Genomic DNA, 13,173 nt, shown 5'->3' with positions numbered 1-13,173 from the left:
CCTGGCACTTCAAAAGAAAAACAAACCTTGCAGTCCACACCTCAACACTCGCGACTATCCAACGATACCGACTTGAAACTTTACAAGACCCCCCCCCCCCCCCCCCCCCCCTCCACACACACACACACACACACACACACCGTTCCCCCACTTTGTATCCGTTCGTGTAAAATTCCCTCGGAGAGCTTTGCTGCTCATTTCACTCCGGCGGCTACATGGACGAGGAAGAAGCCGCGGAAAGGATGCCTCCAGCCGGCGTCCGACCCCGGAATCGCCCGCCGCAAGTGATGCTGAACCAGAAAAAGATCAAAGCGAGACGGAAAAAGCGAAAGGAGTTGGTTTTGATCCAAATATGCTTGATGGGAGGGATGCTTCTCTTCGTCAAGGGGTTCTCCTACCTAGCAGAAAATTCAGGTGAGGGTAGGCCTATCAACTTACCCCCCTGTTGAGGGATGGAATGCTGAAGTGGGAGTTCAATAATGGCTGTTATGTAGCCATAGAGTCCATTGTTTTGTTACCCTGTTTTGTAATAATACAATGTTACATTGATTTTGCACATCATGCAAATTGTGTTTTAATTGTTGGCTACTTTTGAGTTGTTCTCGTTTTGCACAGTTCTGAACTGGACTGGAGTGTGGTCAGGGGTGTCATGCACCCCAAAAATCTGAGGGGGCACAAAGTATGTGAGGATGGCTGGTGTGTGTGTGGTCAAGAGGGGGGCTAGGGCCCTTGTCCTGAAGTTGGAGAATTGTTCATTTTTCAAACAGCTGAAACACTTTTTTTTCTGCAATGTAGAGCACGGGTTGGAACCACATTTATTTCCCAATGGTTTCGTTCTGAACAGAACCATTATTTTTTCGTTCCATTCCACTATTCTGACCAGCATAATAAAGTTCTGAACCAGTTCGAACCAAAATAACGTTACAGTTTATGGCGTTCCTTTCTGTTCTTTTTTAAACCTCTGAAATATATATATTTTTACATTTAACTCGACAATAAATTACTTCACCAATCAATGTGCATAGAGCAGTTTTCTATGGAGTGGGTAAGCGATTTAATCTGTATAGGAAATTTAGCCAACTGTATTTTGCCGTAACAGCATGGTTTAATCATAATGAAGGACAAACACACACACTGTGCTGGATTTGAAAAGTCCATCGACTCTTCTCTAATTAACCATCTCTCCCTAATTTCTGAATTACACTTGTAACGTCGTCAGTAGGCTACAGTAACCTATGTAACGTCGTCAGTAGGCTACAGTAACCTATGTAATGTTGTCAGTAGACTACAGTAACCTATGTAATGTTGTCAGTAGGCCACAGTAACCTATGTAACGCCGTCAGTAAGCTACAGTAACCTATGTAACGTTGTCAGTAGACTACAGTAACCTATGTAATGTTGTCAGTAGGCCACAGTAACCTATGTAACGTCGTCAGTAAGCTACAGTAACCTATGTAACGTCGTCAGTAGGCTACAGTAACCTATGTAACGTCGTCAGTAGGCTACAGTAACCTATGTAACGTTGTCAGTAGACTACAGTAACCTATGCAACGTCGTCAGTAGGCCACAGTAACCTATGCAACGTCGTCAGTAGGCCACAGTAACCTATGTAACGTCGTCAGTAGGCTACAGTAACCTATGTAACGTCGTCAGTAGGCTACAGTAACCTATGTAACGCCGTCAGTAAGCTACAGTAACCTATGTAACGTTGTCAGTAGACTACAGTAACCTATGCAACGTCGTCAGTAGGCCACAGTAACCTATGCAACGTCGTCAGTAGGCCACAGTAACCTATGTAACGTCGTCAGTAGACTACAGTAACCTATGTAACGTCGTCAGTAGGCCACAGTAACCTATGTAACGCCGTCAGTAGGCTACAGTAACCTATGTAACGTTGTCAGTAGACTACAGTAACCTATGTAACGTCGTCAGTAGGCTACAGTAGCCTACAGTTGAAGTCGGAAGTTTACATACACCTTAGCCAAATACATTTAAACTCAGTTTTTCACAATTCCTGACATTTAATCCTAGTAACAATTCCCTGTCTTAGGTCAGTTAGGATCACCACTTTATTTTAAGAATGTGAAATGTCAGAATAATAGTAGAGAGAATGGTTTACTTCAGCTTTTATTTCTTTCATCGCATTCCCAGTGGGTCAGAAGTTTACATACACTCAATTAGTATTTGGTAGCATTGCCTTTAAATTGTTTATCTTGGGTCAAATGTTTCGGGTGGCCTCCCACAAGCTTCCCACAATAAGTTTGGTGAATTTTGGCCCATTCCTCCTGACAGAGCTGGTGTAACTGAGTCAGTTCTGCCCACAAATTTTCAATGGGATTGAGGTCAGGGCTTTGTGATGGCCACTCCATTAGCTTGATTTTGTTGTCCTTAAAGCCATTTTGCCACAACTTTGGAAGTATGCTTGGGGTCATTGTCCATTTGGATACCCATTTGCGACCAAACTTTAACTTCCTGACTGATGTCTTGAGATGTTGCTTCAATATATCCACATAATTTCCCTTCCTCGTGATGCCATCTATTTTGTGAAGTGCACCAGTCCCTCCTGCAGCAAAGCACCCCCACAAGATGATGCTGCCACCCCCGTGCTTCATGGTTGGGATGGTGTTCTTCAGCTTGCAAGCCTCCCCGTTTTTCCTCTAAACATAAAGATGGCCATTATGGCCAAACAGTTCTATTTTTGTTTCATCAGACCAGAGGACATTTCTCCAAAAATTACAATCTTTGTCCCCATGTGCAGTTGCAAACCGTAGTCTGGCTTTTTTATGGCGGTTTTGGAGCAGTGGCTTCTTCCTTGCTGAGCGGCCTTTCAGGTTATGTCGATATAGGACTCATTTTACTGTGGATTTAGATACTTTTGTACCTGTTTCCTCCAGCATCTTCACAAGGTCCTTTGCTGTTGTTCTGGGCTTGATTTTCACTTTTCGCACCAAAGTACATTCATCTTTAGGAGACAGAACGCGTCTCCTTCCTGAGCGGTATGACGGCTGCGTGGTCCCATGGTGTTTATACTTGCGTACTATTGTTTGTACAGATGAACGTGGTACCTTCAGGCATTTGGAAATTGCTCCCAAAAACTGAGTTTAAATGTATTTGGCCAAGGTGTATGTAAACTTCTGACTTTAACTGTATTTATTTACAGTACCAGTCAAAGGTTTGGACACACCTACTCATTCTAGGGTTTTCCTTTCTTTTTGCTATTTTCTACGTTGTAGAATACTAGTGAAGACATCATAACTGGGCACTCCCGGGTGGCGCAGTGGTCTAGGGCACTGCATCGCAGTGCTAGCTGCGCCACCAGAGTCTCTGGGTTCGCGCCCAGGCTCTGTCGCAGCCGGCCGCAACCGGGAGGTCCGTGGGGCGACGCACAATTGGCATAGCGTCGTCCGGGTTAGGGAGGGTTTGGCCGGTAGGGATATCCTTGTCTCAGTATGTAAAAAAATGTAATAAAAAATGTATGTAATAAAATGTATGCACTCTACTGTAAGTCGCTCTGGATAAGAGCGTCTGCTAAATGACTAAAATGTAAAAATGTAATAACTATTAAATAAGACATATGGAATCATGTAGTAACCAAAAAAGTGTTTTGCATACTCTTGGCATTTTCTCATACCAGCTTCATGAGGTAGTCACCTGGATTGCATTTCAATGAATAGGTGTGCCTTGTTAAAAGTTAATTTGTGGAAATTCTTTCCTTAATGCGTTTGAGCCAATCAGTTGTGTTGTGACAATTTAGGGGTGGTATACAGAAGATAGCCCTATTTGGTTAAATACCAAGTCCATATTCTGGCAAGAACAGCTCAAATAAGCAAAGATAAATTACAGTCCATCATTACTTTAAGACATGAAGGTCAGTCAAAACTTTGAACGTTTCTTCAAGTGCAGTCTCAAAAGCCATCAAGCGCTATGATGAAACTGTCTCTCATGAGGATCGCCACAGGAAAGGAAGACCCAGAGTTACCTCTGCTGCAGAGGATAAGTTCATTAGATTTACCAGCCTCAGAAATTGCAGCCCAAAAAAATCAAGTAACAGACACATCTCAACATCAACTGTTCAGAGGAGACTGTGTGAATCAGGCCTTCATGGTCGAATTGCTGCAAAGAAACCACTACTTAAGGACACCAATAATAAGAAGAGACTTGCTTGGGCCAAGAAACCCGAGCAATGGTCATTAGACCGGTGGAAATCTGTCCTTTGGTATGATGACTCCAAATTTGAGATTTTTGGTTCCAACCGCCGTGTGTTTGTAAGACGCGGAGTAGGTGAACGGATGATCTCCGCATGTGTGGTTCCCACCGTGAAGCATGGAGGAGGAGGTGTGATGGTACTTTGCTGCTGACACTGTCTGTGATTTTATTTAGAATTCAAGGTACACTTAACCAGCATGGCTACCACAGCATTCTGCAGTGATACGCCTTCCCATCTGGTTTCCGCTTAGTGGAACAATCATTTGTTTTTCAACAGGACAATGACCAAAACACCCCTAGGCTGTGTAAGGGCTATTTGACCAGTGAGAGTGATGGAGTACTGCATCAAATGACCTGGCCTCCACAATTACCTGACCTCAACCCCATTGAGATGGCTTGGGATGAGCAGAGTGAAGGAAAAGCAGCCAACAAGTGCATATGTGGGAACTCCTTCAAAACTGTTGGAAAAGCATTCCTCATGAAGCTGGTTGAGAATGCCAAGAGTGTGCAAAGCTGTCATCAGGGCAAAAGGTGGCTACTTTGAAGAATCTCAAATATATAAAAAAAATACGTTTAACACTTTTTTGGTTACTACATGATTCCATATGTGTTATTTCATAGTTTTGATGTCTTCACTATTATTCTACAATGTAGAAAATAGTCAAAGTAAAGAAAATCCCTTGAATGAGTAGGTTTGTCAGAGAAGCATTGCCTGTACAACCGTTGTAAAGCTCAGGTGTTTTATACTGCAGCTAAGCTGAAATCAGGGCAGAGTACCCAGGGGTATACTAAAAACACTTCTCCAGGTTACAGAGAGAGACAAAAGGCTGTCCACTCCTACTCTCTTCCTCTACTACTCTATACAAAGCACTTTAACTTTAAAACACACAGCTTGCTATTCGAGGTCGACGTTTGCTTTTCGTGAGCTGTCACTTATATCCCATTGAATCCATTACAGAACAGGGACAGGAGGCTTGGTGCTTGTATATGAATATTCATATTTCATACTCATGATTTGTGCATCACTGCTATGTCAGTGTGCGCATCCTGGTAACGGAACAACGCAATGCAACAGGGACACACACTACTTACTGTGTGTGTGTGTGTTCAAACCAACAACGACACTCCAGCTAATGCATTTCTCCTCTTCCCATTGTGTGCCTGTCTGCGAAACTATTAAACAACGTGCCGAATATATATTAATTCTGTTGATTATTTATGATCCACTTCATGAAGTGCGTGCGTGCGTGCGTGTTATGTTCTCTGAGCTTAGTGGAGAAACCCTCATGCCTTGCAGGCAGTGACACATTAATCACCGGTGCGATAGGCTTGTTATTTCTGTGTGTGTGCGTGTATGTATGTGTGTGTATGGATGGCCTGTGTGTGTCTGTGAGAGGAGGTAAATACACATGGAATGTTGGCGCGCAATGCCCTTTGCCCCGCTGCCTGCCTCGTGAGTACAGAATCAAAGGTGATGATGCCAGGTGGAAAGTTCAGCCATGCCTCTAGGTCTGACTGTAGGACAATTGAATACCTCTGCTTCTGATTTTGATTCGAAGCATTTCTCTTTTGTGTCTGTCAGACGTGTGGTCAGCCAGCTGAAAAGGTTAGAGTGGGTTTCGGGTTGTCCAAAGAAGAACATGAATGAATCCTGTACCCTGTTTTTGCCTCTAGATGTGTTCTTTATTCAGAGTGCACTCATGATTCAAGTGACATTTTGTGTGATTCAATACAATGTATTCTGCCCCCAGTCCTTTCCCTTCGTTTCATTTCTCAGTGCATAATAACTTGACGAATATAACTTCGACACTGACAAAATAATCCTCCTCAGACTTTTTGTTGATTTCAAAGTAGATCATGGTCATGTTAAGTAGGGACAAAACAGAATAAAACAGAGAGAAACCGGGAGGTAATACTGAACTGGTCCAATAACAAATGCTCATTTTCATTTCGTGTTGCAAAGAATTTTGATCAATGTGCCCTAATGAACATGCCCTGGTTAGCTCTTTTCAAGCCTCCTCTACCTGTGTCTCGTAGGTTATGACACATCCAGCTCCACCACGTATGATGATGAGCGATGGGGAGGCAGGAAGCTACTGCAGGAGGTGGACACATTGGACAGTAATAGCAGCATGGAAGAGGACGAGGAAAAGAAAAACTGCACCGAGCCAGGTAACAAAATGAAAGAAATGAAACCTCTCATATTCCATCCTCTCTTGCCCCCGCTCCAGGTAAGAGAGAAAGAAGGAAGAAAGAGAGCACCCCGTATTCTCCCTCCCTCCCTCCGTTATTCCCATCTCTCCTTGTCTTCCCAATCTGGGGTAAAACAGACTTGGGTCAGATAGGCTCCCATGAGCCTACAGTACATCACTCTCTCTCACACACACACACACACACACACACACACACACACACACACACACACACACACACACACACACACACACACACACACACATACACACATACACACGGTAGTGTTCTTTCTGGGTGTTTCAGCACTTTTCACACTTATTCTCGGTCACATTCTGGGACCCCTGTAGCTTTTCTGAAAAGTGAATGGCCCCAGTTTCCATGGCGACCTCTTATCTGATCATCAACGAGCGACTTGGGCTTGACTGTTCAAGCCGGCACGCGTCGATGGATGAATGGTGTGTAAGAATGCTTGAGTTACATGTTTTTATTTTACCTTTATTTAACTAGGCAAGTCAGTTAAGAACAAATTCTTATTTTCAATGACAGCCTAGGAATAGTGGGTTAACTGCCTTGTTCAGGGGCAGAACGACAGATTTTCACCTTGTCAGCTCAGGGATTCAATCTTGCAACATTTCGGTTACTAGTCCAATGCTCTAACCACTAGGCTACACAGTGTTAGATGAAATGGTGCTGTATAGAACCAAAAAGGGTTAAATCCCTCAAATAGAACAACTATATATACACTGCTCAAAAAAATAAAGGGAACACTAAAATAACACATCCTAGATCTGAATGAATGAAATATTCTTATTAAATACTTTTTTCTTTACATAGTTGAATGTGCTGACAACAAAATCACACAAAAATTATCAATGGAAATCAAATTTATCAACCCATGGAGGTCTGGATTTGGAGTCACACTCAAAATTAAAGTGGAAAACCACACTACAGGCTGATCCAACTTTGATGTAATGTCCTTAAAACAAGTCAAAATGAGGCTCAGTAGTGTGTGTGGCCTCCACGTGCCTGTATGACCTATGACCTACAACGCCTGGGCATGCTCCTGATGAGGTGGCGGATGGTCTCCTGAGGGATCTCCTCCCAGACCTGGACTAAAGCATCCGCCAACTCCTGGACAGTCTGTGGTGCAACGTGGCGTTGGAGGATGGAGCGAGACATGATGTCCCAGATGTGCTCAATTGGATTCAGGTCTGGGGAACGGGCGGGCCAGTCCATAGTATCAATGCCTTCCTCTTGCAGGAACTGCTGACACACTCCAGCCACATGAGGTCTAGCATTGTCTTGCATTAGGAGGAACCCAGGGCCAACCGCACCAGCATATGGTCTCACAAGGGGTCTGAGGATCTCATCTCGGTACCTAATGGCAGTCAGGCTACCTCTGGCGAGCACATGGAGGGCTGTGCGGCCCCACAAAGAAATGCCACCCCACACCATGACTGACCCACCGCCAAACCGGTCATGCTGGAGGATGTTGCAGGCAGCAGAACGTTCTCCACGGCGTCTCCAGACTCTGTCACGTCTGTCACATGTGCTCATGTGCTCAGTGTGAACCTGCTTTCATCTGTGAAGAGCACAGGGCGCCAGTGGCGAATTTGCCAATCTTGGTGTTCTCTGGCAAATGCCAAACGTCCTGCACGGTGTTGGGCTGTAAGCACAACCCCCACCTGTGGACGTCGGGCCCTCATACCACCCTCATGGAGTCTGTTTCTGACCGTTTGAGCAGACACATGCACATTTGTGGCCTGCTGGAGGTCATTTTGCAGGGCTCTGGCAGTGCTCCTCCTTGCACAAAGGCGGAGGTAGCGGTCCTGCTGCTGGGTTGTTGCCCTCCTACGGCCTCCTCCACATCTCCTGATGTACTGGCCTGTCTCCTGGTAGCGCCTCCATGCTCTGGACACTACGCTGACAGACACAGCAAACCTTCTTGCCACAGCTCGCATTGATGTGCCATCCTGGATGAGCTGCACTACCTGAGCCACTTGTGTGGGTTGTAGACTCCGTCTCATGCTACCACTAGAGTGAAAGCACCGCCAGCATTCAAAAGTGACCAAAACATAAGCAAGGAAGCATAGGAACTGAGAAGTGGTCTGTGGTCACCACCTGCAGAACCACTCCTCTCAACCAGCTTCATGAGGTAGTCACCTGGAATGCATTTCAAATTTCTTTCCTTTTAAATGCGTTTAAGCCAATTAGTTGTGTTGTGACAAGGTAGAGGTCCATATTATGTCAAGAACAGCTCAAATAAGCAAAGAGAAACGACAGCTCATCATTACTTTAAGACATGAAGGTCAGTCAATCTGGAAAATTTGAAGAATTTTGAAAGATTCTTCAAGTGCAGTCGCAAAAACCATCAAGCGCTATGATGAACCTGGCTCTCAAGAGGACCGCCACAGGAAAGGAAGACCCAGAGTTACCTCTGCTGCAGAGGATAAGTTCATTAGAATTACCAGCCTCAGATTGCAACCCAAATAAATGCTTCACAGAGTTCAAGTAACAGACACATCTCAACATCAACTGTCCAGAGGAGACTGCGTGCATCAGGCCTTCATGGTCAAATTGCTGCAAAGAAAGGACACCAATAAGAAGAAGAGACTTACTTGGGCCAAGAAACATGAGCAATGGACATTAGACAGGTGGAAATCTGTCCTTTGGTCTGATGAGTGCAAATTTGAGATTGTTGGTTCAAACCATTGTGTCTTTGTGAGATGCGGAGTAGGTGAACGGATGATGTCTACATGTGTGGTTCCCACCATGAAGCATGGAGGAGGAGGTGTGTTGGTGTGGGGGTGCTTTGCTGGTGACACTGTCTGTGATTTATTTAGAATTCAAGGCACACTTAACCAGCATGGCTATCACAGCATTCTGCAGCAATACACCATCCCATCTGGTTTACGCTTAGTGGGACTATCATTTGTTTTTCAACGGGACAATGACCCAAAACACCTCCAGGCTGTGTAAGGGCTATTTGAACAAGAAGGAGTGTGATTGAGTGCTGCATCAGATGACCTGGCCTGCACAATCACCCGACCTCAACCCAATTGAGATGGTTTGGGATGAGTTGGACCGCAGAGTGAAGGAAAAGCAGCCAACAAGTGCTCAGCATATGTGGGAACTAGAGGTCGACCGATTATGATTTTTCAACGCCGATACCGATTAATTGGCCGATATATATTTGTAATAATGACAATTACAACAATACTGAATGAACACTTATTTTAACTTAATATAATACATCAATAAAATCAATTTAGCCTCAAATAAATAATGAAACATGTTCAATTTGGTTTAAATAATGAAAAAACAAAGTGTTGGAGAAGAAAGTAAAAGTGCAATATGGGGTACCGGTACTGGCCCTAATTAATTGGCCATTCCGATTAATCGGTCGACCTCTAGTGGGAACTCCTTCAAGACTGTTGGAAAAGCATTCCTCATGAAGCTAGTTGAGCATGCCAAGAGTGTACAAAGCTGTCATGAAGGCAAAAGGTGGCTACTTTGAAGAATCTAAAATATAGTTTAACACTTTTTTTGGTTACTACATGATTTCATATGTGTTATTTCATAGTTTTGATGTCTTCACTATTATTCTACAACGTAGAAAAACCCCTGAATGGGTATGTGTGTCCAAACTTTTGACTGGTTCTGTATATATAACTGCTAAGCACCATTATTCTTAGCAGTGTACTTGACAGGTTTAGAAGTGCATATCCCTACAGAGTTAATAAAGTGACTAAAATCTTAGGCTAAAACTGAGTGAATTTGAAGCAGGTCTCTTATATGTTTTTCGTCTTCAAAATCCCACATCCTTCCCCATATGAACCACAGCTGCTACTGTGTTCTTATTGGTCAGCTGCTTATGCATTTATGGACTTTCATCACCATCATCATCATCTTCCAGACCGGCCTATCCTGCATCATCTAGCCCAGTGTCTATTTATAGTCCCATATGGATGGAGGAAATCTGACATTCAACTCTGTTGTAATGGTGGGTTGAACTGAATCTTGGGAGAAGGAGGGAGGGGAAGAGGGGATGGAGAAGGAGGGAGGGGAAGAGGGGATGGAGAAGGAGGGAGGGGAAGAAGAAATGGAGAAGGAGGGAGGGGAAGAGGGGATGGAGAGGGTTTCACTGAAGCATTGCATTAATGTTTTGTTTTCTTACCTTGAGCTATGAGATAATGATGACACACACACGCTGTCATATCCCCCCCCCCCCCCCCCCCACACACACCCTTCACAGTTTACCTTACCCACCACATTCCCTCTCCTTTCCCCCACTCTCTGGTATGCTAATTAAGCAAAATGGCCACAATCAATCTCCCATCTCATCCTCCTCCCTCAAGGTCAACCTTGTGGTCTATAAAAGGGAGATAGGGGTCTGAGGTCAAGTTATTCTCCTTTCCCTGCCTATTATAGTTCACCTCTCCTTCTCCTTGTTAAAATGACAGCGAGCGTTTAAGAGGCCAGGACTCTGGGGTGACTCCAGTGACGCGTGGCGTAAAGGTAGAGGTTGGACTAAATAATAACCCCTCTTTAAATATGCATACACACACACACGCACGCACCCCCCCACACACACACACTCACACAGTTTGGACTAATAACCTCTCATAAAAGTGAAACCTTCTTTCACCCATTTTCCTAATTTAATTTGCGAGTCCTGTTCCTGGTAAAAATAGATGTAGAGTGTGTTCGTGTTAAGAGTGAGTCATGTGTTGATTTGACCTTTTGAGAAAGTGCTTTTCAGGAGGGGGGGAGTGTATGATTGCGTTTATGATTGCGTGTGTCTGTGAGTGTGTTAGTGTACATTTACAGTGTGTGCAAATTTGTGTGTCTGTGAGTGCATATTTTCTTGTCTGTCTGTGTGTGTTATTGTCCGTGTGAGAGAGAGCACCCTGTATGCGTGTCTGTGTCTGAGTACCGGTACCCCTGCTGCCTCAGCAGTAGAGATGTGTACAGTACAGTGCAGTACCGGTTCCCCTGCTGCCTCAGCAGTAGAGCTGTGTACAGTACAGTGCAGTACCGGTACCCCTGCTGCCTCAGCAGTAGAGATGTGTACAGTACAGTGCAGTACCGGTACCCCTGCTGCCCCAGCAGTAGAGATGTGTACAATACAGTGCAGTACCGGTACCCCTGCTGCCTCAGCAGTAGAGATGTGTACAGTGCAGTACCGGTACCCCTGCTGCCTCAGCAGTAGAGATGTGTACAGTACAGTGCAGTACCGGTACCCCTGCTACCCCAGCAGTTGAGATGTGTACAGTACAGTGCAGTACCGGTACCCCTGCTGCCCCAGCAGTAGAGATGTGTACAGTACAGTGCAGTACCGGTACCCCTGCTGCCCCAGCAGTAGAGCTGTGTACAGTACAGTGCAGTACCGGTTCCCCTGCTGCCCCAGCAGTAGAGCTGTGTACAGTACAGTGCAGTACCGGTACCCCTGCTGCCCCAGCAGTAGAGCTGTGTACAGTACAGTACAGTGCAGTACCGGTTCCCCTGCTGCCTCAGCAGTAGAGATGTGTACAGTACAGTGCAGTACCGGTACCGCTGCTGCCTCAGCACTAGAGATGTGTACAGTACAGTGCAGTACCGGTACCGCTGCTACCCCAGCAGTGGAGATGTGTACAGTACAGTGCAGTACCGGTACCCCTGCTGCCCCAGCAGTGGAGATGTGTACAGTACAGTACAGTACCGGTACCCCTGCTACCCCAGCAGTGGAGATGTGTACAGTACAGTACAGTACCGGTACCCCTGCTGCCCCAGCAGTGGAGATGGACATGTGTACAGTGCAGTACCGGTACCCCTGCTACCCCAGCAGTGGAGATGGACACGTGTACAGTGCAGTACCGGTACCCCTGCTGCCCCAGCAGTGGAGATGGACATGTGTACAGTACAGTACCGGTACCCCTGCTGCCCCAGCAGTGGAGATGGACATGTGTACAGTACAGTACCGGTACCCCTGCTGCCCCAGCAGTGGAGATGGACACGTGTACAGTGCAGTACCGGTACCCCTGCTGCCCCAGCAGTGGAGATGGACACGTGTATAGTACAGTACCGGTACCCCTGCTGCCCCAGCAGTGGAGATGGACACGTGTACAGTGCAGTACCGGTACCCCTGCTGCCACAGCAGTGGAGATGGACACGTGTACAGTGCAGTACCGGTACCCCTGCTGCCCCAGCAGTGGAGATGGACACGTGTACAGTGCAGTACCGGTACCCCTGCTGCCTCAGCAGTGGAGATGGACATGTGTACAGTGCAGTACCGGTACCCCTGCTGCCCCAGCAGTGGAGATGGACATGTGTACAGTGCAGTACCGGTACCCCTGCTAGCTCAGCAGTGGAGATGGACATGTGTACAGTACAGTACCGGTACCCCTGCTGCCTCAGCAGTGGAGATGGACATGTGTACAGTACGGTACCGGTACCCCTGCTGCCCCAGCAGTGGAGATGGACATGTGTACAGTGCAGTACCGGTACCCCTGCTGCCCCAGCAGTGGAGATGGACACGTGTACAGTGCAGTACCGGTACCCCTGCTGCCCCAGCAGTGGAGATGGACACGTGTACAGTGCAGTACCGGTACCCCTGCTGCCACAGCAGTGGAGATGGACACGTGTACAGTGCAGTACCGGTACCCCTGCTGCCCCAGCAGTGGAGATGGACATGTGTACAGTGCAGTACCGGTACCCCTGCTGCCTCAGCAGTGGAGATGGACATGTGTACAGTGCAGTACCGGTACCCCTGCTGCCCCAGCAGTGGAGATG

The 13,173-nt window shown here is 46.2% G+C and overlaps 1 protein-coding gene across 1 annotated transcript in view; it reads left to right on the top strand.

Annotated features, from left to right (window-relative positions):
• The first annotated feature begins 215 nt into the window (after positions 1–215).
• LOC120032673 (sodium/potassium/calcium exchanger 3-like) overlaps positions 216–13,173 on the top strand; it is a 70,737-nt gene continuing 57,779 nt past the window's right edge. The window contains exons 1-3 of the mRNA XM_038978870.1: positions 216–414; positions 6,244–6,378; positions 6,438–6,471. Coding sequence (XP_038834798.1) covers positions 216–414; positions 6,244–6,378; positions 6,438–6,471 — 368 coding nt within the window. The remainder of the gene's footprint in view (positions 415–6,243; positions 6,379–6,437; positions 6,472–13,173) is intronic.

The sequence above is a fragment of the Salvelinus namaycush genome, chromosome 39 (genome assembly GCF_016432855.1).
Source record: "Salvelinus namaycush isolate Seneca chromosome 39, SaNama_1.0, whole genome shotgun sequence".
In the NCBI taxonomy this organism is placed as follows: Eukaryota; Metazoa; Chordata; class Actinopteri; order Salmoniformes; family Salmonidae; genus Salvelinus; species Salvelinus namaycush.
The sequence above is the reverse complement of the archived record's forward strand: the minus strand, read 5'-3'. Positions and strand labels throughout refer to the sequence as shown.